The sequence below is a fragment of the Tiliqua scincoides genome, chromosome 2 (assembly GCF_035046505.1).
Source record: "Tiliqua scincoides isolate rTilSci1 chromosome 2, rTilSci1.hap2, whole genome shotgun sequence".
Taxonomy (NCBI): domain Eukaryota; kingdom Metazoa; phylum Chordata; class Lepidosauria; order Squamata; family Scincidae; genus Tiliqua; species Tiliqua scincoides.
The window spans coordinates 131,640,303-131,667,943 of NC_089822.1; the positions used below are offsets into that span (position 1 = coordinate 131,640,303).

Genomic DNA, 27,641 nt, shown 5'->3' on the forward strand with positions numbered 1-27,641 from the left:
GGCTGGAGCTGCCCCTCCCTGGCAGGAGCGGAGAGAGTCTGAGTGTGTCTCCAGGCTACCAATGCCGGGCGCTTCCCAGGAGAACGAGGGGCGGCGGCTGCCAGGCAGGGCGCAAGGTGCAGGGGCTGGGCGCGCAGCAGGTAGACGACCGGAGTGGGCCGCCTGCCAGACACACCCCAGTCCGCCTTCCCCGCAGTAAAACGATCCCTCTCTGCCCTCCAGCCCCAGCCGAGCGGATAAAAGGGGAGGAAGTGTCCGCCCGCCGTCTCAGAGGGACGCTTGATCGCCTGCACTCCGCTCTCTGTCTGCCTCCCGTCACTAGCACTGGCCAATACCCCCCCGCTCGCCCAGCCATGGCACAGTTGACCTACAGCTCCCGTTCCTCCGGCGGCCTCGGGGGGCTCGCCCAGTACCGAGTCAGCAGCATCTCCACCGCCCGCGGAGTGGGAGGGGGCTCCAGCATCAGGAGACCCGGGGGCTTCGGCAGCTCCAGCCTCTACAACCTGGGCTCCAACAAGAGGATGGCGGGAGGCAGCTCCTATAGTGTCCGCTCTTCCTATGGAGTCGGAGGGGGTCTCGGCGCTGGCTTTGGGGGAGGCTACGGGGGTCCTCTGCCCTCGCCGGGCATCCAAGAGGTCACCATCAACCAGAGCCTCCTGACCCCTATCAAATGGGAAATCGACCCCACCATCCAGAAGGTGCGCAAGGAGGAGAAGGAGCAGATCAAGACCCTCAACAACAAATTTGCAACCTTCATTGACAAGGTGAGAGAGGGTGACTTATCCTGACCAGGCTCTAACATCACCCAGCGTGCCTGTGGAACTCTTTGACACAGGATGTGGTGATGGCATCTGGCCTGGATGGACAGATTTCAAAGGGGATTGGACAGATTTCTGGAGGAAAGTCCATCACCGGCTACAAGCCATGATGGGTATGTGTAACCTCCTGATACCTCAGAATGCCAGGTGCAAGGGAGGGCACCAGGATGCAGGTCTCTTGTTATCTGGTGTGCTCCCTGGGGCATTTGGTGGGTCAATGTTAGATACAAGAAGTTGGACTAGATGGGCCTATGGCCTGATCCAGCGGGGCTCTTCTTCTGTTCTTATGACCTTAAGTCAACAGGATTTTGACTCCTTGCCTCTGTGGGCTGCAGCTGGATTGCTGGGAACTTTATGTGGGTTGTCCATGTGGCTTTCCTGGGTTTTATTTGAGGCAAGATCTGCTCTTCTTTCTCACAACTTTCTCTTTACACTTGGCAAGTAATAGCCAATGTGATCTAGTCCTTGCTTCCTAGATCAGTGGTTCTCAAACTTTTTAGCACCCGGACTCACTTTTTAAAATGGCACTCTGTTGGGACTCACTTAGGTTTACCAGATTTTTTTAAAAAAGAAGTTCTAGAAAGAAATTATATTTCATTCATTCATTCATTCATTCATTCATTCATTCATTTATAAGTAATAATGACCAGAAACATGACCCTCAAACATTATCTATATTTACACCTCTCTATATTTGAACATGCTTGCAGGAGCATGCAGGAAATGCAGGAGCTCAGCTCCTTGAAGGGCAGTTATCAGTTATCTTGCAAACTGTAGGAGCTGAGCTCTTTGCAGTGTAACTAGCAGCTACAATATCTGATTTTTCAATAGCCTCAAGGTTTGAGGCTATTAGTTATCCGAACTTCCCATCACCCTTTGGTGACCCACCAAAAATCAGGTCACAGCCCACTACTGGATTCTGTTCCACAGTTTGGGAACCACCGTCCTAAATGATATTCTTTATTAATTGATGAATAGAGGGCATGTCAATGTTGCTGAATTTGGTCAACTATCAGCTTATGTCAGGCTGTCAAGATGAAGCCTCTTCTGGACATGGAAAACCGCACTTAATTCTCCCATATTGTCAAGATAGTGGCCTGTGCAACACATACTGAGAAAATGGCAGAGATGGGGAAGAGATCCAAAACAATGCAGATTTACAATGGGTTCTTCATACATGCTCACGCTTCCAGGGTTCATTCTCTGATCCCAAATCAGTAAATGTACTGTGTGATATTATGTACAGACCGCCAAGACTGAGTAACTGTATATAGTCACATCACCCAACCATCCACATGAATGCAATCAATAGAATATTTGCTTCAACTTATGAGAGCCTGATCAGCCATGAGGTTAACAGGGTGGCCTTTGCAAAGTCATGCTCCATGAACCTAACTAGCTTCCCTTAAGGGTGATGCAAGGGGAAAATGCAGCCAAATGTTGTATTAACAGTCTTGAGCTGCTGGGGATAAGCTTCCCAAGACATCAAAATAAATGAGAGATGAGGGGTCCAAATGTTTTGCAAGGATGTGAACTCGAATCCAGGCTTGGGTTGTTCTCATGTAGCTTTGTATGTGGGTCTGATCTCCTTACAATGAAGGTAGGAGAGGACTGTGTTGTTGTAACCTGCATGTTTAGCATAGTTTTATGCAGAAAAAGTTTTGCTTCCCCATCCCCCACCAAGATAATCAGTTAATCTCTTTCGTCCCACACCCTCCAACATTCCTCAGAGATTCCATTCTTGGACATTTACTGCCCAATCAAACCCTTCCAGAGCAGAGGGTCATGCAGGGTCCTGATTACCTCCTGTCTTCATGGCGGGTCAATTTGGACTGGAAGGATGACAGGCTTTTGTTATTTGCTTGGGTTTTTTTTTCAGGTCCGATTCCTGGAGCAGCAAAACAAAATGCTAGAGACCAAATGGAGCCTCCTGCAGGATCAGAAGGTCACGCGGAGCAACATTGTGCCCCTCTTTGAGGCGTACATCAACAACCTGCGGAGGCAGCTCGACGGTCTGATGAATGACAAGGGACGCCTGGAGGGAGAGCTGAAGAACATGCAGGATCTTGTGGAGGATTTCAAGAACAAGTAATGTATTTATAACGGTTTTTTTTGCAGAGACTGGGAGATTCAGGTGGCATCGTTAGACACCATCTGAGCTTTTCCTTTGGGGAATTCTTACTCGAAATCAGGGAACTTGATTTCAGCTTGATATGGGCTAAGTCCCATTGACTTCAGTGGGGTTCAATTCCAGGTTAGTATACTCAGAATTACAAATGTGCCCTGGTGTTAGTCCTGCTAAGTTCCATCGGGATTTGCTCCCCATCAGGTGTGCACAGGACTTCAGCCTTGGCATGCCGTTCAGTGCTCAGATTTGCTCCCATCTTCCACTGCATGCAGGAAGTGCATCAGCATAGTGATTGCAGATTCAAATATAAGAGTGGAATCCAAGAAGGATGGTTAGCAGCAGAGTATTAGGGTGTTTTTGCCTGGTGTTCTTCAGAGGGTTCAGATGGGCATGGTTAGTGCTCTGTAGACCTGGCACAGTGCCTGAACTCAACTCTTTCTGCTCCTCTCCTGTCTGCATTGCACAAAGAATCTGTGAGTGCTGATGTGATCGTTCACACCTGGAGACAGTACAGTGTCACCTCGGGCAACCACACGCTGTGTTGTCCCTTGTTTTCCTGGGCTTGCTTCTCACTCTTCCAAGCATGACCTTGCAGTGTGGAAAGTGTCTATGTCAATCCACCATTTGCTTGACCAGTGTCAGAGATGGAAGGCTTATGGATCAATGCTGCAGGAAAGAAAACTTTAAATCTGAAAGGAAAGAGCCAGGGGGCTCTAAGAGCACTAGGATGGACTGAAAGCTGCCATCCCATCTTTCAGGGAACCGTGGTTCTGTGGAGGGGGAAGGGCTCCAAACTGCCCAATCCTAACTAAATTCCTCCGCACGGATGTAGTGTTGCTTGTGCGGGGTACGCTGCATCCCATGGGAGAATGTTGACTGCTGAAGGTCTCCTCAGGGTAAGCCCTAGCAGCCACAATGGATCCATTTGGACCTGCGCCAGTGATATTGCTGGCACAAGTCAATGTTGATTGTGTTGGCAAATCAGGCACAGGAAGGGGGATAGGAAACAGTGCACACGGGCACCACTGATTCCACACCTCCTGGTTCTGATCTGCCCATGCTTGCCCCTGTCTTTGCCCTCCCCGCCCCTTTCCTCCCCTTCCCTGCCCTCTCCCCACCCCTGCACGGGTCTTACCTGTTCCAGCGGGCATCCTTCTTCCTGTTGCCGCACACAGGAATGCACCGGCCTTCCCATCAGCACATGCAGCCTTTGCACCATCACAAGATGCTTTCCAATGCTTTTCTGACTGCACAAAGGCCTGGCATGCTGTCGAAATGCACATTCCACCAGCACGCCTCTTAGTTTGGATTGGGGCCTAAATGATCCCATTAAGCACCCTCATCATTCCTAGGACACCTTGGAGGAAGCCAAAACTATTGTATTGGTACAAAACCTGTATATGTTAGTAGCACAGATATACTCTAGATTCTCACATCCTCTTTCAATGTTTCTAAGAAATACGCATAAGGGAAACTTATGCATTGCTCCCCCCCCCCCCCGTGGGACATTGTGCATAGAAAAGTTAAAAACAGATGTTTGAGTTACCCACTTATTCTCTATCAGCGTTTGTCATAGCGCTGATCTGTAGAGATGACTCATTTTATGGACAAAGGAAAGAAGAAAAGGGGCACTTTACACAATGCCATTTCTGTCCACGTGAGCTGTCCTAAAGATAATAGACAATGCTGTCTAAATGCCTAAAGACAATACAATATTGTCCTTCAGTAGACAAATTTAATACATGCTTAGGGATAGGCCAGCTGCAGGTCCTTCAATGGTAGTTTTGAAAAGTGCCACGGTGTCCATAGGATCCACTGATAGCTATATCCATGATTGTCTAATTCATATGTTACTCTTTGTTTACAGAGATGCAAGACAAGCCAGGATGGTTAGGGCAGAGATTGCTTTTAGGTGCTCTCAAAATACTGTGGCCCCTAATCTAGTTGAGCTTTAAGCACTTAGTTCAGTAACACAAAGGGAATTCTTAAGTGGAAAGTATGAGGGAGCTATATAATAGTTGATGAGTTATTTAAAAAGAAGTCTTTTGTTAAACAAGGGTTTTGTTAAAAAGTAGGCTGCCAAAATGACTGTAGGGCTAATTCAGATATGCCAAGAGGGTATGTGGTGTCCTTTCTTGACTGTACCACTTCAGATTGCAGGCAGGGGATTGTGTGTTTGAATGCTGTCCCCACATAAGCATTCTTCTGTGCATGGAAGAGTATCACATGTTGGGAAGAAACCTTAGTTAAATCTCGCATCCTTGACATGCTAGCTTTCCTTTGGTAGGCAATGCAAGGAAGAATTTCAACAGGTGCACAGGGATGCGGGGCTGTGGAAAAAAAAGTGGTGTCTGCCAAACATTTCATGATGTAAAGAGAGCTATAATTAGTGCATCAGTACTAATAGTGAAAAGATAGTTGCTTTCTCTGCCCTTCCTAACACACTAACAGCTCAATTCTGTCACCTGTCACAGTTGTTAAATGTATTTACACTTATTTTTCGTGACTCTGGGCATCTTACAGAGGGTTGTATCCTAACAAGTGAATCCTAAGTGAAATTCATGAATAGTCATGCATCATGACTGCTGATGCAGCCATACTATGGAGGCATGTGTTGCATCCTATTGGGGGGTGGGAATTGGGAAGCCTGTGAGAGATAGAGAAACATACTTTTCCTTTACTTCTGTGTAGGCCCCCTGATGGCTTATGAGACTCCTTGGACCTATGCCAGCCATATAGGTAGTGTAAGTCCGTAGAGAGAATGAGAGCAGGGCAGGTTGGAAAGGGGTAGATAGAATTCAGTGTGCATGCTTGCTGCTGAGATCCACCCCTTCCAGCCCACTCCCCTCCCTTGATCCACCTAGAAATTCCCCTTCCTTGCCCATGAAATGCCCTCTGCCAACTTATCCACCCTAGCATGGTCTGCAGTCCACACCAGCGCAGCTCCAATGCTGCTGCTGCTGCTTTCCGGCAGCTATGCTCTCCATGCGCTATTGCAGGGTCTTTTACAACAGTGGGATGCTTAGATCAGCATTAATGATTAAAGATTAGAGTTGTGCCACCCAAAAGATGCTTAAGAGAATATTGTATTCTTTTTGAATATTGAATGTTGTAGTCTTTTCTGAGGGTTCAGTTGTGATCAAAAGATTATTTTGACCAGGGACTGTTTTTTTTGCTCAGTTCTCCCTTCGCCGTGTTCCTTGGTTCTATTGCATGAATCTTCCTGAATTGGTTGCGCTGTAACAGCGGTTGTAGTTCAGTGGTGAACACATGTATTGCACAAAGGGGATACCAGGTTCAACCCCTGGCCTCTCTAGTTAAAAGCTCTCAGACAGCAGAGGATGGGATGGAGGCTCATTCCTATTGAAGTAGATTGGCTAAAGGAACCTGCCAGAATAAGGCAGGTTAAGAACATAAGAACAGCCCCACTGGATCAGGCCATAGGCCCATCGAGTCCAGCTTTCTGTATCTCACAGCGGCCCACCAAATGCCCCAGGGAGCACACCTGATCACAAAAGACCTCATAGATTCAAGCACTTTTCTATAGTGTGCTTGCTCTCTCTTGGTGAGCAATTCTTAGTCTGATTTATTTATTTGCAGAGTCACATTCACAGCGTAGGATTGGACCCCTTCTGATTCTGTATTTATTTATTGCATTTTCATTCATTCTTCCCAAAGGGAGCTCAGGGCACCCTACATGATGTGCCCTCCCCATTTTCCTTTTAACAATCCTCTGGAACAGTTTAGGCTGAGAGTCAGTCTGACCCCAAGGTCACCCAGCACATTTCATGCCTGAGGGAAGGCTTGGATTCATGTCTTCCCCAGTACACACCAAGCACTTTCATGGCTCTACCACAATGGATGTTGCAGTCCTGGGGCTTGGGTGCTGTACTTTATCAGATCCAGTGATTTAAAGCTATAGTGAATGATGTTTCAGTGTTGCCTTTTTACTATGGACTTGTGAACCATTTTCTGTATGTGGACTGAATTAAAGCAGTGTACATGTGCACATACAAGCACATACCCTTTTCACTGAGATTAGCTCCACTGTGTAATCAAGTGAAAAAGTAAAATGCTTTCAAGTGGAAGGCCTTTTCTTTACTATCCTGGCAAAGGGCTGCCAAGAGGGGGAAAAAAATTGTATCGGCAGGGCTGCATTCTACAAAGGAACACACCTGCTGCTATGAAAAAGAGTGCCATAGAAACCAGGGAAGCAAAGGTTGCTCATTGATCTTGTTCAAGAGGCACCCTTGGTTGCCTGGGGAAAGTCTAACAGGGACCAGTTCTTTACCTGTCCCACCCCCACCCTCCGGCCACACCTGTAGCGTTTAAAAAAATATATGAGTTGACAAGCCAGCTCAGACAGGAACAGAAAGCAAACAGTGCCGATAAACCCCCAGGGTGTGTCCCTCCAAAGGGGAAAAGTCAATAGCTAGTAATCCTTCTGCAGGTGCAGCCAAACTGTGTGGAACGGGGAGGAGTGACCGTGAGTAGGGCCTGGCAGAGCTGCTTGGTGAGAGTTGCTGTACTGTTCATTGTTTTAATTGCACTCCAAAGCAGGCACATACAAAGGCTGTTTTTATAGCGACCCCAAGGACGCTACGGATTTATGCTGGATGAAAGTCATTCCCTTTTCCTCTGAGAATCTCGAGAACTGGAGTTTCAGGTGTGGGAAGGTTCAGGATTGCTAAGAGAGGGGGTTCTTAGCTGCAAAGTACAATTCTTAAGATTCTTGTGTGCGTTGGGGGAAGCCATGACATTTAGAGGTATCTGAGGCTGTAATCCTGTACACACATTCCTGGGAGTAAGTGTCACTGAATTTAATGGGACTTACTTTCAGACACACTTAGGATTGCACTATAAAACTGATTGATGTAGGCAGAGCACACTTGCTACAACATTTGAGCCTCTGTTGTAATTTCATGTTGTGGACAAGTGCTGCTTGTGGAAGAGAAGAGAAATGTCTGCTACAGCCAGAGCAGGAAGTGGTTGAAGATTAAGTGTGAACACAACCTTAGGTTTGTTTGTCTTCTCAGCAAGAATCAGATCGGCTGAGTGGTAGTGATTATTCTCTGTTGTGGTTGAAATGGCCAGCTGGTGGACTTAGAACTGGGAAACCGGTGGTTCAGGTTTCCACCTTCATCCTGCAGTGCCTGTGAGGCGCTCAAGACCACCAGCATTCCTGCTCAGGACCACCCTCCTGTTTCTCACACAGCAACCCTGTGAGGAAGGCTAGTCTACAAGATCAAGGCCTAAGGTCAATTAACTGCAAGACTAGGTGTCCCTACTTAGAAGTAAGCCCTGCTGAGTTTAATGGGGCTTGACTGTGTATAAGGTTGCTGTGTCAGTGAGCTTTATGACTGAGTAGGGATTCTAGTCCATGGCTGTAGCACGTGGTGTACTCTCGGTCTACAACAAAAATGTGTTACGTTTGCACTGAAAAAAATGGGGGAAAGCATACCCTTTTGCCATATTTTAGCACAGGTTTGTGAGCATGACAGAATGATTAAACACTATTCAGGATTAATTAATCAGTGGTAAGGGATCTTGAACATGTGTCCTAGATCTCTGTGGTCTGATTCACACATGATGTTGTATTGTCAACTCTTGATGGACAAAATTCTGTTGCCTGGGTTTTGTATAGAGCCTTGTGTTCCAGAAGAAAGAACTCTTACTGATTATTGCAATCAATCAAACATGCTTCATTACTGTAGAGCAGAACACAGTGGGATTAGAAACTAAAAGAAATAAGAAACAGAAGTCTAAGGTTGGAGTCAAGATCCATCCCATACACTGCTTCAATTTGGCAGAGTTAACAAGTAGGATCTAGGAAGTTCAGGGTGGAGACCATGCACCTAGGGAAGCACCAGCAGTGTCAGAAGACATAGCCAAGTGGCAAGAAGATGCTCATCGTGCTTGCTGTTGAATATTCTTACGAGTCCTCTGCCACCAATACACCCATGCAGGATGAATGCCAGGACTAGGTAGATCACCAGTGGCGTCACTGGGTTGGTGTCACCCAGTGTGCCAATGGTGTCACCCCATGGCCCCGCCCCTTCCAGTCTCACTCTGGCCTCATCCTCTCACAGCAACGGGGCTGGATTTCCAGACCAGCTGTTTGCTATGGCCTTCCTGGGCCAATTGCCAGCTGCAGGGTCTCTGGACTGACCGACTTGCTGTGGATAAGCTGTTTGCTGCAGCGCTCCCAGGCCACCCACCTGCCACAGACACCAAGATTGGACTCCAAGGCAATTAAAATCATTGCCTGCAATGGCACTTTAATTACAGGCCTTGGAACGCTTTTTTAGCCTGATAAATGATGTTGGCAGGCTCTCCCTTTCCAGTGACACAGTGTCACATTCTTGGTTCTCATACAGCTTCCAATCAACTCCAGTCCTCAGATTCTTCTAAATAGGGTAGTTGGCTAATTACACAGGTCAACACACATTTTGCTTCTTTAAACGTTACACCAATTCCTGGGTATATTTGGGGTGCTGATTCCAAAAGTGGCATCCGTTTTGCCCTATCATGTCTAGTTTTCGAGACACGGCATAGCCTCTTTAGTGAATGGTTCAAGCAGCTTCCTCATGAGGAAGCCTACGCCATGGCTTCCTCATGAGGAAGCTGCTTGAACCATTCACTAATGAGGCTATACTACATCTCCAAAACTAGACATGTTAGGGCAAAATGGATGCCACTTTTGGAATCGGCACCCCAAATTCATATCAAACCACTATAAGGTTTGGGAAAACCTTTTCTGACCCTCAGTTTTGTAGGCCTGTGTTACTTTTCATCCATTTTGAATGTATGCATCGTTGCATTTGCATTGTGGATTTTTGAGTAGTTTTATTTCTTGATTAGATTGCTGGTGATGAGGAACTGAGACTTCTGCATACAGCTCTGGTATTTAATAATAATAAATATCAATAAGGTGCTGGTATTGACCTTTAAAGCCCTATACTGCTCTGGGCCACGGTATCTTAGAGATCGCCTACTCCCGTACAATCCGGCTCGTCCTCTTAGGTCATCAGAGAAGGCCTTTTTACAAGTGCCGCCACCTAGGGAGGTACGTGGGGCGGCGGCAAGAAATAGGGCCTTCTCAGTAGTGGCACCAACGCTATGGAACTCCCTTCCCCTTGACTTAAGAATGGCTCCCTCTCTTGAGACCTTTCGGCGAGGCCTGAAGACCCTTCTGTTTAAATAAGCCTTCTGAGTTCTCGGCCTTTTTAACATCTTTTTAACATCTATTAATTAATTTTTTACAGGCCTGATTCTTTTATGACTTGCTGCTGCTCTATGCTCTTTTTACCTATTTTTTTATTCTGACTGCTGTTTTTTATGATGTGTTAATATGTTTTTATTTGTTTTTTAAATTATGTTTTTAATCTGTTGTAAGCCGTCTTGAGTCCCTTCGGCGAGAAAGGCGGGGTAAAAATAAAGTTATTATTATTATTAAGTTATTAATAATAATAATAATAATACAGGTATTTATATACCGCTTTTCTTGGTCTTTATTCAAGACTTTATTCCAGGCGGTTTACATAGGCAGGCTTATTTAAATGCCCATAGGGATTTTTACAATTGAAAGAAGGCTCTATCTTTCAAGAGCCACAACAATTCAGATGTTTCGTTCTGATCTGGCCTCCATCCTGGCCTCCATCCTCCCACGCTCAGAACAGATGGAGTAGCTCGGCTCAGCTTGTCAGCTGCTTCAAGGTTGCACGGTGCCGGTGGCCTCGAACTGGCGACCTTGTGGATGTTATCTTCAGGCAAATGGAGGCTCTACCCTCTAGACCAGACCTCCTGCAGAATAATATTTCTGCAATTATTTTCACCTCACTGAAATGTTGCATCTGTACTCAGGACACTTATATGCAAAAGAGGAAAGCTAATTTTCATGAAGGTCAAATATTTGGGGCTATTGCTCTCCACTGCTTTTCCATTCAAAAAGGGGACTAGATTGCTACTGCACATGGCACTACCTATTGCAAATCCTTCCCCATTTTGTAAAATAATAATGAATTACCTTGCATGAAAAAGTATCATTTTTCATAAATCTGCAATGACGAAATGGATTTGTGTATTCAGGACCATACCTGCAATGATGAATATGTCATATGTGAGCAAACAAGCAGGATATCAACAGAGCAAATAGAGGCTCACCTTGATCTTGGCTTCCAATCTGAACTGTGACAAAGGTGCATTCAGAATTTGAAGTACTGGACAGAGTATTGTATTCATATAATGTGTTGGAAGCAGTCAGTGCCTAGCTGATGTACATTTTGATTTTAAAATATTTTGCCATGACTTAATAATCAGCTTCAAAAAACTTAGAATCTGGTATGAAACATTTTCACAGGTAAATTTATTTTTCTGCCAGTGGGGGGAAAAATGAAGTTGATTGTCTGATACTAAAATGAAACCAATCTAATGCTGCCGATCTCCCTTGGAACAGACTTTCACCTCTGGGTTATGTGCTGAGATCTTCTCACTAACCTGTGAGTAAATTGAAACAAACAATTCCATTCTCTCTCCCCCAACAGATATGAAGATGAAATCAACAAGCGCACAACTGCGGAAAATGACTTTGTGGTCCTCAAGAAGGTGAAAAGTCGTAACTGTTTTTCAATCGACACTATTTACAAAATCCTTGACAATCCAGCATGCTTTGCCTCCCAGAACCCTCCTGGCCAGGCATTTGGATGTGAATTCATTCTTACACTCGGGATCGGGCAGCCCTATCCTAACCTGAGCTGGAAGAATAGGCTGGCTGGCCTGCACTGTATGCATCGCTGGATAGGAGGTGACTGTGGCACAACTTGGGGCAAGAGGATATTTTTCCCTTTACCCTGAGCACTGCCCTAGGCACCGCAGTGGGGTTACTCAGATCTGCACCAGACCTGATCAGCCCAGAGTTAGGCTGGGCTGCTTGGGAGGGGGGTTAGGATCTGGCCTAATTGCCAGAGACCGGTCCCACCCCCCTCCCAGTCCCACCCTGCCTACTGGTCCACCCACTGCCCACCCTCCCCCCACCTTCCCTAAACCCCCTCGCTGGCAGCCTGTTGCTGGCACAAACTCACTTCTGCCACTGCTTGCTCCAGCAACAGGAGCTTGGTGCATATCTTTGCGCCAACTTCCCTGACTTGAAAGGAGGCACAGATGTGCCTTACAGCATGTTTGAGACACTCCAAGACTGGCCTACGGGACTTATGCTGGCCCAGTGCAATTTCAGGATTGCGCCACTAGTGTTGTAAGTCTTTTCAGCAGCATCTCTGAGGCATTGGGTGCTCAACAGCCATGTCAATGTTGTGTAAAAGTTGGTCAAAAAGTAGACAGAGATAAGATTTTAAACAGAAGGCTGACATTTATAAACATTGTCTTTGAAGTTTCGTTCTGAGATGTGGCCCAGATTATGAGGCAAGGCTGTAGGCAAGGCCAAAGTGTGCATGACTGTTCATCCATGTTAAAAACAACAACATAGTGCACTTAGAAAATTAGGTGTCTGAGAGAAGGGTTTTTCACCTAGCTTTAATCCTGCTTTTTTTGTGGCCAAGGATTTTTTTCTCATGGAGAAGCATTTGACCATGTGATCCCCACCTGCCGTGCAAAAGTGGTACAATATGGTCCAGGACTAACTTGACCATCTTATCTGCTGTTTGTGTGAACTGTAACAAAACTCAGTAAAGTTTCTGATACATTAGGAAAATCCTACTACATCTACTTTTTAGGGAGCAGTTGGTGGGTGGAAGGAGTTGGAAAATCAGAAGATTGTCTTTTTTTTTAACATTACTAAGAGCAATATTTTTGGAGGGAGGGGGACATACTTTATAAAAATAATACTATTTTCAAATAGTTTGAAAATATATTTTGAATGTCTGCTGGAGGAATGGTGCTCTACACTTTTGAAAATTGGTTATATTAAAAAGAGGTATCTAAAATAATTTCGGATGCATTTAATTCCAGTGGATACTATACATACTTCCTTGTTGTTTGGGTGGGAACCCAAAGCAACTTTGCCATTGTGTGGATATGGCCGTTCTCTTCCTTTGTTTGCAAATCAAATAGACAGGGCAGTAAGGGAGAAGGATTAAAGTCATGCAGATAGAATAAGTGACTTATCCAAGGTCAACCAGGCCAGCAGCAGTGCTATGAACAGAAAAGGGAATTGAAATCCAGAAGTGGTCGCATCTGTTTTCATACTGAAGATGATTGACTGTTGGAGATGGGGCTCTCCATCAGTTGCAAATCTCCTTTCTTCTCCCCTGAAATCTTACTCAATTCTCTGATTCTGTGTTTAGGATGTTGATGCTTCCTACATGAACAAGGTGGAACTGGAGGCCAAGGTGGATGCACTGACTGACGAGATAAACTTTCTGAGGCAACTTTACGAAGCAGTAAGTGACTAATTTTATGCCACCTCTGCTATGGGAGAGGTGTTAACTGCAGAGTATGATGTGAGATGTTTTACCTCCTCGTCATAGTGAGTATAGTAGTTGAAATGCTTGAATACAGAATTTAGAATATATGATTCCAGTGTCTATCAGAACAAATGTATTGGCTGAGATATCATGAACATGTACATATAAACTGCTGACATATTACTCTTATGGGTCCAGCTTGCAGTGATATCATGGGAAAGCAGCAGCAGATTAAATAATCCTTAATGTGCCCTTTTAAAGAATATAGAATGCAGAAGGGAGAAGGGAAGAAGGAGGGGTGGTCAAAGGGCATCTTGCAATCCAAGCTGGAAGGGAGGAGAGAATGGATAAAGGACTGCTTCTGCGCAGGGAGGGGAAGAGCTGATCAAGGCTAAGGCTATTCATGAGAAAACATATTGCTAAACAAATAGTGAAGATAAACGTTCACAGATTATGGCTTTCAGCACCTGAGAACCCACGCTGTGCCCTTAATTTCCCAGGTATAAGGTCATAAAATAGATAAGAGATAAATTATACTGTGTGAATTACCATTGCATCTTTACTGAGAATAGTGTCACAGATTAGCATGTTGAAATTATAGTTTTGCTCACCAAGGTTAATGCTGCCCTGGAGGGCAAATATAGGGAGACACCAATTATATTTGTTTGTCACCTTCAAGAAGTGCTGAAAGAGTGGGGAAACAGCTCTAATGATGGCTCGCTCAGTGCATAGCCATGGTTAATGCAGCCACAGTTTGCAAACCCCTTTCAAATAACATTCACACCCTGGCTTGCAGCCAGTCTTTATCCATGATGCAATTGTTCCAATGCTTAATGCATTGGATGGTTTAAGGTCATGAATCTTCTCCTTCATTAGAGACTTCAAAAATTATTTGAGATGAATAATAAAAATATGACTGGCACCTGAAATTTGAAAAAAGCAAAATCTTCCTTGTGAGAATTTTCAAGGGAAGCCAAACACATTTCTATCAGTCAAATGTTGTTTCTTGAGAGGTTTCTGAACATCCTGAAGATTAGAACTGAAATTTCACACAGGAATTTGGAGTGAACTTTGGAGTGCCATCCCAAAATCTGAGAATTTTCAAAGGAAGCCAAACTACTCTTTTTTTTTAAATGATAAGTGAAATTTATCAGCAAAGTTCTGCATGCCCGTACGGAAAACTGACTTTCAGACTTGGATATAACTCTGATCTGGTTGAGGCCCTATTTCATAATGTATTTAGTACCATGATTAATTTATCTTACCCACCCTCTGATTAGATATGTCACTTGCATAGGGGCTGCATGCAAAAATAAGCTGAGAATGAGGATAAAAAGGCTTTTGGGAGAACCAGTACTTTGCTCAAAATAAGAGTAGGAGAGAGTGAGGAAGTTTCACTAGAAAATGTAATTCCCGTGTATGTTGCTTCAAAAAATGGAAGGCCAAACTTGTAAAGCTGCTGAATGTAAATGATGATTGTTCTGTGTGCTGAAAGCAATGCGCGCTGAAGGTATATAATTCTAACAGTTTGCATTTACTTTTCATTTTAGTCACTCATAGACTCCTCTGGGCCATTTGCCAAGTTTGGCCTTGGCACTGTAAAGTGTGCAAACACCTCCCTGCCTATCTGAGGTTTTATAGTGAAAACCCTAAGCCCTCACTTAGCAAATCCGGTTGGTTGTCTCATGTGATCCTTGTGTTCCATCGATGAGAATCAAAGGGCGTTGACAAACCCTGCTGGGTTAATGATTTAATATTGATTTTCTTGTCGGCAGACTGATCCCAGTATTGCATGAATTGGCAAGTAGTCTAGCTGGAAGCTACCCACTGTTCATTGACATTAAAAACCATTTCTGCCCAATGTTGCATATACGCAACAGGGACCAAATATGTACACCTGTGGTCCTGTGCCAGGGCTTCATCAGAACATAATCCTGATTATTCTCAGTACTGGATAAATCTCTGAGCTGATTAGTAAGGTTTACTTACATGTTGTAACTGCTGTTTTGAGGCCACTTGAAAATATTGAACGTGAGCAGCTATGTTACAGCGTTGTGAGTTTCACATATGCATGAATCACCTCCAGGATCAAGCAATTTTGCCATGGTGCTGCAAATATCAAGCACAGAACATTTATATTGACTTAAATATATTGACATAATGAAATTGGCTTTGTGGCATAGAGTTATAGTCCGAGTGGGAGCGCTTCAGTTTTTGGCCCATGGAAATGTTATCCTATAATGTGGAAGTCCTCAATCATTTGAGCTAAAGCTCCACCTGCAGTTAAGAGAAAGCCTCGCCCACAGAAGCCCCTCTTTGCATTTGTTTCGCGAAGAAATGCAGAAAGAATTATTCAGTAATCATGCATTCATCCATTGTTTTTAAAAATCAATGGAATTTTGTAACTAGAAGGGGTGCTAAGCACTAAGTTTTGCACAGTGCCTCATTGCATCGTGCAAGCAGCCCCTCTCCTTTGGAGTCATTCCAGGCCACTAGAGCAAAATGGAGGAGACACCTCCATTTTGCTCTAGTGGTCTAAAGTGGCTTTAAAGGGGAAGAGCCAGGGCCTATGAGAGGAATTTTATCAGGGGGTACAAAGTTTCTTCTGGGCCCCTTCCCAAACGGGGAGGGGGCAATGGGGGCAGGCAGAATTGGGGGGGGGGGCAAAATAAGGCAGGGAAAGGGTACTGACAGCCACCAGTAGTCTTTAGAGTCCAGGTCTACTAGGCTTCTTGATGCAGAGTCCAGGTCTACCTGATCATGCAGCATTGGCATAAGAACATAAGAAGAGCTCTGCTGGAACAGGCCATAGGCCCATCTAGTCCAGCTTCCTGTATCTCACAGCGGCCCACCAAATGCCCCAGGGAGCACACCAGATAACAAGAGACCTGCATCCTGGTGCCCTCCCTTGCATCTGACATAGCCCATTTCTAAAATCAGGATAAAGCAGCTAATTAAAGTAATATGGAAAACCAAACACACTCCTAAGTCTTGCTAAAATCTTGGAAATATAGATAATTGATTGCAGAAAATTAGCATCACTGTATTTAGGCTCACAGTGGGATGAACCAAAATGAACTTCTGCAGCAGCAGTAGCCCCGCACCCGAGTCTCTGAGCTCCTATACACTCCTTCAAGGTTATGGGATCCACAAGCCGGAAAGCTACTGTAGCAAGTCGGTTTCCTCCCAGATTTGACACTGTGTTAAGAATGTCATGGATGCTTTCCTGGTCCCGGTGTGTATTGCTTGCAGCAGCAGTTAACACTGCATGCACATGGTTGTGCCCCAGCATCATGCGCTGGCAGCAAGTTCAGGTGAGATAGGAAAATGTCAGATCCCAGGAAATTTCTGGGCCCCCTCCTTTGTCTCCTGGGCACCCTTTCTGACCCTGGGCCCGGGTACAAATTACCCCCTTTACCCCCCCTCTCCCAAGCCCTGGGAAGGGCTGCTTGCACGCTTCAGGGAAGCGCCATGCAGAACGTAGTGCTTTGCACCCCCTCTAGCTATGCTACTGATGAAATTGGAGATGAGTGCTCATCATCTTTGCTTTCCCAATATTGACTTTAGGGAATTTTTTTTAATGAGTGAGGGCTCTTGAAAAGATACAAGTGATGGGGTCTTTGTATCTTTTTACCCCCATCTTATTTGGCCCCATATTCCTCCACAACTGGATCAGGCAGATTCTGACTAGATGCCACTCTGTTCTAGCAGGTTTGGGGCAGTAATAGTGTGCAAGGTGAGATTTCATATGAGCTGGGGACATTCTCAGGTTGCACTTCCCTTGCATGTTCAGAGACCTCTGATGTAGTGTGACGAGGTAGTGTGGTTGGTGATGTCACCTGTCCTTATCTTTGTCTGCTAAGCATTTATTTTCTGGTTCTACCTTTGGATCATTTTGTATTTTTTTTTAATTTGGTCGTTGGACATTAGGTTAATACTTGGCTGGGTCAGCAAAAGCTAAGGCTCATCCCAGCCCTTACTGTACCTCTCAAACGGTTTTGTTACATCCCTTATGGACTTGAGCTGAAGGAAAGGCACGGTGTGAAGAGGAGTAGTTCATGCTAAATCTCTGTTCAATTTTCTAGCAACTGCGTGAGCTGCAGGCACAGGTCTCTGACACATCTGTTGTCTTGCAAATGGACAACAACCGAAACTTGGATTTGGACAGCATCATTGCTGAGGTCAAAGCTCAATATGAGGAGATTGCCAATAAGAGCAGGATTGAGGCAGAAAACTGGTACCAAACTAAGGTGAGTAATGGTGAATAAGATATAAAAAGATATAGTCCTTTATAATGACTTGGTGGCCAATTATTGTCATTCCCAATGAGGTCTCCTGGCATTTCAGAATTTTACAACCCAATCCTATTGGGCTAAGCCACCAGTAGAAAAGTAAAATGCTACACTCAGATATTTCCTTGCAGTGACATCAAAAACCCACATGCTAACCCAGTGGCATAGGTAAGGAGGTGCAAGGGGTAGCAGTTTCACTGGGCAACAAGCTTTAGGGGGGCAACAAACTGAGCTTGACACTAGTGGCCAAAATTGTGAAAAAAATGGTGTGTATGAATAATACCATCATCATTGGAAAGGTAATTTAGTGAGGAATGCAATGCAACAAACCCCACTGGAATATCTGTATTCTATCAAAAGTTATGGCCAATTAACCAGAAAATGAAAACACAACTGCCCTAAAAAGTGGATTTCTGTAACTCAAAACTGATCTATGAGACTGATTGTTCTGAGAGCCAATGAGATGTTATTATGGTACAGCATAGAACCAATAAGGTGTTAATATGAGTCAACCCTCATTTCCATGTATCATAATACAGTGACCCCTGCTAACTGGGTAAAGAGGCACTTTTTCAAGTAGTGTTCCTCTTATGTTTAGCAGGGGGAGAATTACCGTCCCTCTTCACCCCAGCACAGTGTCTCTAACCAATAAGGGGCACACTTTGTATTTATTTACTTAATTAATTTAAAAAAAAATTTGTTGTGGAGGGGGCTACAAAACCTTCTTTGACCCCAGGTAGTAGATAGATGCCTTAGCTATGCCACTGGCTGGGGGGAAGCAGCAGAGCAAGTGGGTGGAGAGCTTCTGGGGGGAGGCATGTTTTCCCTTGATTTTCATTTTTTAAAAACCCAGGTTGTGACATCACTTCTGGGGCATCATTTTGAGCTTGGCACCAGGCTACACAATCATTAGCTATGCCACTGTGCTAACCCTGATGCTAGGTGGTCCTGTTTCCTACATCAGGGGTTCTGTGGGAGGGAAGTTAGGAGGTCTTGCTCATAGTTTGAAGATCCTTCCTTTACACACATCTTGCATGCACTTCAATCGCAACTTTTCCCTGAATCTCACTTTATTAATCTCAGTTTGAGGCCTTGCAAGTGACTGCTGGGAAGCATGGAGATGACCTTCGGAGCACCAAGAATGAGATTACTGAGATAAACCGCACAATCCAGAGGCTGCAGGCTGAGATTGAGAATGTGAAAAATCAGGTAAGTAGGAAGGAACTGTTCTCGATGTCACCATGATGCGAAGTGCATGCAGCGCACTTTATGTCTGTGGCAAAAGGCAATGCACCTTTTGCAAGGTGCAGCAAGCAGTGGGCGGCTATGCCAGCACAATGGTGGCCACCGTGGGAGCTCCAGTGCTGGTAAATTGGTCCAGGGAGAGAGTGTATCAAGACCAGGAAGGGGACAGTATCAGTGGCACCACTGATATCCTTTCCCAGCCTCAATCCACCTTCCTGGGTCAACTTGGACTTGTGCCTACAAAGTAGCTGGCACAGATCTGAGTATACCCACTGGGGCAGCAGAGGGAACAAATGTTCCCTCATCTTAGGAACACCTCTGAGACATGAAACTCCCAAGGGATGCAAAGTGCATTGGTCTAGTTGCATTGGTGGGGAAACTTTAGTTGGATTGGGCTACCCAACAGAGACTTTAACTACTACACCACACAAATTTCCAGTTTTATTTGCCAAATTGCTAGTTGCTATTTACATGATTTATGGGCATGAATTTATCTAATCCATTTTTACTGCCACATGCTCTTGTCCATCGCTATGTTGTTTGACAGTGACGTCCAAAAGTCTTCAGTCTGAGACTCTATTCCAAAACTGACTGGAGAGAAGGACTTTTTGCATAAGAGCCGGGCGATGGAATCAATGAGCTGGCATTCCAATTGCCATCTCTGCCTGCTTCCGTTTGTGAGCCTCATCCATGCAACATGCATTGTGCTTTCAACTTTGGGGAGAGAGTAATTTAGCTCTGGAAAACTGCATAACAGCATGAGAGACGGGTTTAGACACCCTCTCCCCCAATGGCACTGTTTTGATCAAACTTGAAGCCCTTGTGGCTGCTTTCAAGTTAAACACACACACAATACACATGGGAGTTCAGATCATGGATCTCCATCATGTCTGCCTTGGCCCTGAGGAACTATAGCATTAATTCCAGAACAATAATTTTGGGCTTCTTGTTTTTACCCCTCTCTGTCTGCTAGCAAACTCTGGCAGTTTGCTGAATTGAATGCCATGTAAAAACTAATTGTACCGATGGATGCCTTCAAGGACTGGATATTTCAGGATGAATAACCAGAGCTTGAACAAAAGACGAAGGGAGATAAGCTATTGTGAATCACTCCCTGCAGTATTTGTTTGGCTTTGGGGCAGGGAGGCTACAGCAAACATCCACACTGAAGCAAATAGTAGGATCTGAGGCAACTCACCTCTGAATAATGAATGGGAGTTTGGAAGCCAACTGCTCAGCAATACGCCCTTCAGACATGATGTTTGCATTGTGCGGTTACAACTCACTACAGGAGAGTATTTTACTGATAGCAGAGAGATGGGAGCACAAGCAATAGGTACTTATTGACATGTATGGCAAATGGCTGTAATCTTTGTCCCTTATAAGCAGCTGCTGTAGTAAGCATTTGCAGCGTAGGTGGAGTGCAAAGGACAGAAGACTTTTTGTTCTTTCCCTCCAGTAGTAGTTGCTGCTTGCTGCCTGTGACTGCTTTATACTAAGTCAACCATAAGCTCCAGCCCAGTACAGTCATTCAAGCTGGTGGGGTTTATATAATGGAAGCCCATTCCTCATGCATTCCATAGGTTGTCAGTTCTGGCTTTCTAACTAGGACTATAATCCGTCAATTTCGATATCTTTTATTTTCAGGATCCATTTATTCCATGGTGGTAGTTGAAGCGTTCCTTCCAGTGTCAGACTAGAAGGATCTGTGCTGTCACTAACACATTGATATGTAACAGGCTTATCCTTCCCTTGAATTTGCAAATTGATCTTGTTAAATAGAAAACACTCAGACAATATACCTAACTGTGAAGGGTATAATTAATGTTTGTCTGGGGCTTGAACTTGGATGTACTAGAGATATTATCAAGTGCTGGATGAGTGACCACTGCACTACGTATGTGGCCTCCTTAATTAGATTCTTGGACATCCTGGGGATTTAGACCAGCTCCCCCATTTATTTTAATGGTACTCTTCCATTGTTGGTCTTTGGCACAGAGAAGGATGGGATGTGCCACAGTATAAGGTCAATTCCAGTTCCAATTCTGGTGGTGACTTCTCCCTGACATGCTCATTTTCTGTGTAGGAATTCTCTTTCTCCAAAGTTAGAGAGATGGATAGGCAGAACTTCTGAGCAATTCTCTATCCTGTCTTTCCAGCGTGATAAGCTGGAAGCAGCCATTACTGAGGCAGAAGAACGTGGGGAAATGGCTGTCAGAGATGCCAGAGCAAAACTAGAGGAACTGGAGGCGGCCCTCAACAAAGCCAAGCAAGATATGGCCCGCCAGTTGAGGGAGTACCAGGAGCTGATGAATGTCAAGCTGGCCCTGGACATTGAGATTGCCACCTACAGGAAGCTGTTGGAAGGAGAGGAGAGCCGGTGAGTGCCAGAGGCCATCTTTAGAATTTTAATGTGCCTTTACTAGAGCAGCAGTGTTTGTTTAGTTGATTAGATTAATTGCTTTAAAAACGTTTGCAGTTCAATCCTCTATATGCTTACTCAGATTAGTAATGAGCATGTTGACATCACTGGGGCTTACTCTTAAGTAAGCATGCCTAGGATTGCAACTGAAAAGGTGCCCTAATCAAGCAGTAGATTTTTTTAAAAGAATATTATTTTCAATACAATTTCTTATTTTTAAAATGCAGAAATAAGGCTTCATTTTAGAAGAGACATTCCCTTTTTGTTTCATGAAGGAGGGAACGCCTCCTCCAAGATTATGCAAATGTAATTGCTCAGAAAATCAACTATAGTTCATACAGTTAATCAACTAAGGCCCCAATCCAAATTTAAGAACATAAGAACAGCCCCACTGGATCAGGCCATAGGCCCATCTAGTCCAGCTTCCTGTATCTCACAGCGGCCCACCAAATGCCCCAGGGAGCACACCAGATAACAAGAGACCTGCATCCTGGTGCCCTCCCTTGCATCTGACATAGCCCATTTCTAAAATCAGGAGGTTGCGCATACACATCACGGCTTGTAACCCGTAATGGAGTTTTCCTCCAGGAACTTGTCCAATCCCCTTTTAAAGGCATCCAGGCCAGACACCATCACCACATCCTGTGGCAAGGAGTTCCACAGACCAACCACACTCTGAGTAAAGAAACTTGCACTTGGGCTGACGTAAGTCCCTTGCGCTGGTCCAGGAGTATCACAAAAGTGCCAAAAAGCACTTTTGCCCCACTCACGGGAGATAGGCCAGCGCACAGATGTGTGCCGGCCTCCCTGCACTGCTGTGGGCCCCAGGAGGACAGTGAGTTATGTTGGCCGAGCTCGGCTGGTGCAGGGGTCTGGGGGGGCATGGGGAGGGCAGGGAAGGAGTGGGAGGGAGGTGTTTTGGGGTGGGGGGAAGGCAGGCAGTGGGTGGGACTATGGGCAGGCGGGGAGTGGGAGGTGGGGCCAGGACCCAGCAGTTATGCTGGGTCCTGACCCCATTCCCTGGCAGCCCAGGGCAATCTTGGGCTGCTCAGATTTGTACCACCTCATCAGGTGGCGCAGATCTGAGTAGACCCATTGGAGTTGCTGTAGCCTGACATGGGGTAAGGGGAAATATTTCCCCTTGACCCAGACTGGCCTGCAGTCAGCCCCAAACTTGCACTGGATACAGCGCAGGCCCACTGGCCTACCTGTTTCCAGCGTGAGTTAGGATTGCAATCTGATTGTTTAGTCAGGTGACATCCTTGCTTTTTACTCCCTATACTTTCCCATCTCACATTATCACCAACTGACAGTGATGTAAGAAGGAAAAAAGAATTATCCAGCAAACATTTGTAGCTCTACCGTTCTTTATTTAACCCATTTTTGCCCAGCCCACAGGTGTACCATTTGGTCCCTGTTGCATATATGCAACATTGGGCAGAAATGGTTTAACTATACCTATTTTGGTGTTACCATCTCCCAGCTGTACTGCAAGGCACCAGGGCCACATTGGATTGTGCTGCTAGTCTTATGCCTCCATATCTGGATATAACCACTAGTTTTCAGTGCTGTCAGCTGAGCTTCCATTCCTTAGAACAGACTGGAGAAGCCATTTCTAAGCAGGACAGACTTGATTCTTTCTTAGCCAGAATTCTTGTGGACTGTCTGGGCTGGCCAGTGCTGAAGACAAGACACTGAGGGCTAATAGAACTAATGATCCAGCACTGTGGTTTCATATCATCCAAGATCTGATACACATGTATTCATTATTGGCAAAGCCCTTCAAGGCACACGGCTGTCTCCTCTGAATGTTTTATATTGACTATAATGTCTTTTGTGCTCCCTCTTTGTCAGCATGATAGCTAAAATCCTCTGTGGTTTTTGTTAAGAGAAACAAGAGCTAACTTGGGTCCTTTTTCTGTTTTCTTGGCAGGCTGTCTGGTGATGGAGTTACTAACATGAACATCTGTGAGTCTACTTTATTTTTCTCATATTGCCCCTCTATTATCACAGCTCTAGAAATGCAGCAACAGTTAAAATCTGTTCAGCACAACCCTTTGTAGCCCAGAATTCGTACATACTCCCCGGCAAGCCTCCATTGCCCCAATGGGTCACCTGGAATCTGCGCCAGCCAAGGAGAGTAAGGGAGAGGGAAAGAGAAAGGAACAGGTATAGGATCCTGCCTCTTCCCTTGCAAACAAAGCATCTGAAGTTGTCACATTTAAAGTGACCTCACTCCTTCTTTATCCTGGCCATTGAATGCCACCTAAAGAGCTCTTTTGCAAAATATATGGGCTTGGATTTCAATAGCTGGCTAAAAAAGGGAGTTCCACAATGGTGGAGCAATCTTTGCATGCAGAAAGTCCCAGCTTCAATCCCTTGCATCTCCAGGTAAGGTGAGGAAAAATCCCCATTTGAAATCCTGGACAGTCATTGCCAATCAGAATAGTTATCACTGACATAGGCCAAAAGACTGACTCAGAATAAGGCAGCCACATATGTCAGAATCGTTTGTATCATGTAGTACCATCACTAGGGTTGGTGTCACTCAGTGTGATAACTCATGGTGTCACACACCCTCCCCCCCATGGACCTTAATACTTGATGTTATGGGGTGGGGCTTGGGTGCCTGGCCCACTGGCTGCTTTAAAGGAGCATCCAGGATGCCAGGTCTACTGGCTGGGTAGACCTAAGCTCTGCAGCCTCCAACCAGGAGGCCAGGTCTACCAGGCAGATAGACTTGGACTCCAGAGCTTTTGGTATCACTATTCCCCCCCAATGGTTTCACCTTGTCTGATCCACACTCCTTGCACCCACCTAGTGACACCACAGTGTCCCTGGTTGCTGCTGCTCTTCCTGCATTAACAACAACAGTATTTATATACTGCTTTTCAACAAAAAGTTCACAAAGCCGTTTACAGAGAAAATCAAATATCTAATGGCTCCCTGTTCCAAAAGGGCTCACAATCTAAAAAGATGCAACACCAGCAGACAGCCACTAGAAAAGACACTGCTGGGGTGAGGTGGGCCAGTTAGCTGCATAGGTGGGTCATTAGTTGCATAGGTGATCCATCAGACAATCAGGGACCATGCAGGAAATGGAATGATGTCACAAAACTACCTAGCCAGTCATATTTGATGAGATGAAGGTGTCTCTTTGGGTGAGTGAACTGAGAGTGAAAGCAGGAGAGATCCATATAAACGGATAGGCAAACAATTTTGCAAAGCCTTGCCGAAAAAATCAGGAAAAAAGGCTTAGCCCTTGATATTTCATTCCCATTCCTTATTTTGCAAAGAACCATCTCTTGGTGATGTTGGAATGGGGTTAAGCTACTCTGGTATCACAGATCAATGCTGTCTTTTCTTTTGTGCTGTAGCTGTGGTCAACACCAGTGCTGGTGGTAGTGCGGGAGGCTACGGCTACGGAAGCGGAATCAGCTTGGGAGGTGGAATGGGCACCGGAGGCCTTGCCTTTACCTCTGGTGGTGGTGGTGGCAGCAGCCTGAAATCGACATACAGCGTGACAACAAGCTCATCCAGGAGAAGCTTCAGGAACTAAGCTCGGAAAGCCAAGGTCATCACGGCCCGAATGAAAGAAATTGCATGTTCGTTTTCTGCCCTCATTCCTCACAACACAGAAGGGGAAATAAAAGGTTCATTGTCTCCCCTAATAGCCAACTGGCTGCCAAATCCAACACTGATGAATGAAATCTTGATACTATAGTTGAAAAATACATGATCCTCCATCACAAGTAGCCTATGCTGTAGTGCTGCACCATTCGGATCAGTGGAAGCTTTGCTGTTGATTTCACTGACAACCTGTGAAGTCCTGAAGGTGACATTCTAAACCTTGTGTGGAAATTTCACATTGGCTGTTTTCATTCCAGAAATTGGCTCTGTCCTCCCCCACTCCTGATTTTTCTAACAAGAAAAAAAATGCAGATCTCAAGGTTAAAACTGGAGCAATTTTGTTTTCCATTCTGTGTTTGAAAACAATTCTGTGTTGTGATCTCTTTCCCTTCTATTTACATTATAACCACATAAGCCCAATTAACATGATGCATTGTTTGACATAGTGCTGCATTTATCCCATTTTTTAAAAAAATTATCATGGAACTGAAAAGACATTTTTAGTTCTGAAGGTATTATATTATAAGCTTTTGATGTGAGGCTGTGGTGGGAAGGGGGAATCAATGAACTTCTTCAGAAACAAACCTGCTCACACTCAGGCAATAGGAGAACAGGCAATTTTTTGTTATCTGCCCTTCTGTCTCTAGCCTTCTGATCCCCCTGAAATTCTACTCCCAAGGATTGGGGAACTCTCAAGAGCAAGATGCTATAAGGTGTGGAGAGGTAATGGAGAATTGCCAAAAAATTTTCAGCCTTCTCTGCTTCCCCCCCACCATGAAGAAGCACAGACAGAAGAGAGTGTTTGGATGCACCCATTAGGATTTGTGGGTTTCAGATGTGATGTAGCAGAGAAAACAGTGGAAACTTCTGTTTCTGAAATTCAAGAAAGGTTCATTCACACAGTAGGTTGTGGACAAGGCTTCATGCGTACAGAAGCCTTTAACTGTCTGTAGCAACCATTTGACAGCTACTGCAAGCAGCTATGGTCAGCTCCCCTACAGTGCTGTCACCACTACTCACTCTCTTACACTTTGATAGTACCTGACTTCTTTTGGCAAAGGGAAACATGGATGTTGCATTGAAGGGGAGTCACAGCAGCTTTCTTGCTCCTCTGTTAGGAAAAAGCTAGACATTTTCGGAATAGGCAAGCGATAGCGCTGAAAGGGGGCTCACTAAGGATGCCTGATATAGCTGTCAGAGGCAAAACCTGCTATAGGCACAGCACTTGTGAAGCCTTGTTCATAAGTTCCTTGTAAACTACCTCTTATAGAACTGAAACGAAGGAAAGATGCAACATGCAGGCCCAAAGCCATTAATTTACGTTATAACTTTCTGGGGACACAAATCTGAGAAAAACAAATGAGTGAATCCACAGATTTTATGATGGATTTTTGAAAACTGGATCTGAAAAGTTCACTACCTCCGCATGCTAAATATTTTCAGGTCTCTTTATCATGATAGGGATGAGCAGTTCCCTCAGTTCTGTATTAAGCCATGATCCTGTAATTTTCCTTATGGTGTGGATTCTGCTCTGCTTGTCTTCTAGAAAATTTGGAATATTGATAAGATCCTTTATCCAAGAAAAAAGATTCTTAGATATTCCACTGAGATCTGTATATCTCAATGGAATAAATGAAATAATTTAATAAAAGTGGAACAATGTAAGTGGAATAATTATTTAAAAGCATTTAAAAGCCAGGTTCCTGAATTTTTAAAAATCTTTTCTTGCCTTTTTCTTAGGCATGCAGCAGCACAGCATAACATAACCATTAAAAGTGCAATAAAAAATTAGCCTGCTATTGTGACCCAATTTTCAATTAATTATTTTTTTAAATCTATAGGACCACACCAGTATAGATTTAACAACAACAACAAAACCCTTCAAAGCAATATCTCTGCGGGGAAAATACTCATTCATGCGTCATCAAAAAAAAAAGACACATTTTAATGTTCTTATATTTTTTAATTTCTTTGTTTTTCCATTTTTCTTCCTTCTGTGGAAGCAGAAAGATAAAGAAAACGTTTCAAAACAATTAAAATTATGATGATCTTGTTAAAAAATGTTATTTGATCAAAGATTTGGTTTTGACAAGACTTGAGCTTGTGAACTTTTGTGCTGATAACTTGTTTTTGAACAGGAGCACTGGTACGTTCCCTGTCGGAAGATAAATAACAAACTGGGTTTGGCTTTCTTTTGGGCCAGAGAGGTTATTTCTGAAGAGGTTTCATTAAAAAAGAATACTTTGCATTGCTGCTTTCTTTGAGGAAGAGAAAGTACTAATAAAGTTGTCTTTCTTTCTACAGGTTTACTCCTGTGCACAGTGGAAGCAACAACAACAGACCCATAAATAAGCATTTTTGCTGGAAGATGAAAAAAGTTTTCATTTTTTATTTTTACCGCTTGTTAGTGTGCTTGTTCTGACGACAGATCTTTGGAAACACCGTCCACGCCCACCCAAATTCCAACATGATGAATTTGGCTTCAGTGAAATTGTGTCAGAGTCCAGGGAGAAATTGGGCAGAGGAGGATTTTGTAAGCATCCCTGTGATGTCACTGCAGTTAGCTTGGTTCTCAGATTCTAACAGGACCAGAAATGTTATGTTTTCTTTTACAGAGGGCATGGGGCTGGGGATTTATTCTATCCTCCTGCTTGAGTTTTCATGAATAAACCTGCATCGTAACATTCA

General features: G+C 44.5%; 1 protein-coding gene across 1 annotated transcript; it reads left to right on the plus strand.

Moving 5' to 3' along the window:
• On the plus strand, nt 1–27,641 carry KRT7 (keratin 7). The gene is made up of 10 exons (XM_066617506.1): nt 1–764; nt 2,698–2,906; nt 11,490–11,550; nt 13,245–13,340; nt 17,450–17,614; nt 18,740–18,865; nt 21,061–21,281; nt 23,257–23,291; nt 24,701–24,897; nt 27,258–27,641. Exons 1-9 carry the CDS (start codon nt 354–356, stop codon nt 24,880–24,882), a joined length of 1,506 nt encoding a protein of 501 aa, XP_066473603.1. The 5' UTR covers nt 1–353; the 3' UTR covers nt 24,883–24,897; nt 27,258–27,641.

Bases quoted from the DNA above. Each gene is read 5' to 3' on its own strand.
- KRT7 (XM_066617506.1), top strand. From the start codon at position 354: ATGGCACAGTTGACCTACAGCTCCCGTTCCTCCGGCGGCCTCGGGGGG. The intron at 2,907-11,489 runs GTAATGTATTTA...CTCCCCCAACAG, and splicing joins GTGGAGGATTTCAAGAACAA to ATATGAAGATGAAATCAACA. The intron at 11,551-13,244 runs GTGAAAAGTCGT...TTCTGTGTTTAG, and splicing joins ACTTTGTGGTCCTCAAGAAG to GATGTTGATGCTTCCTACAT.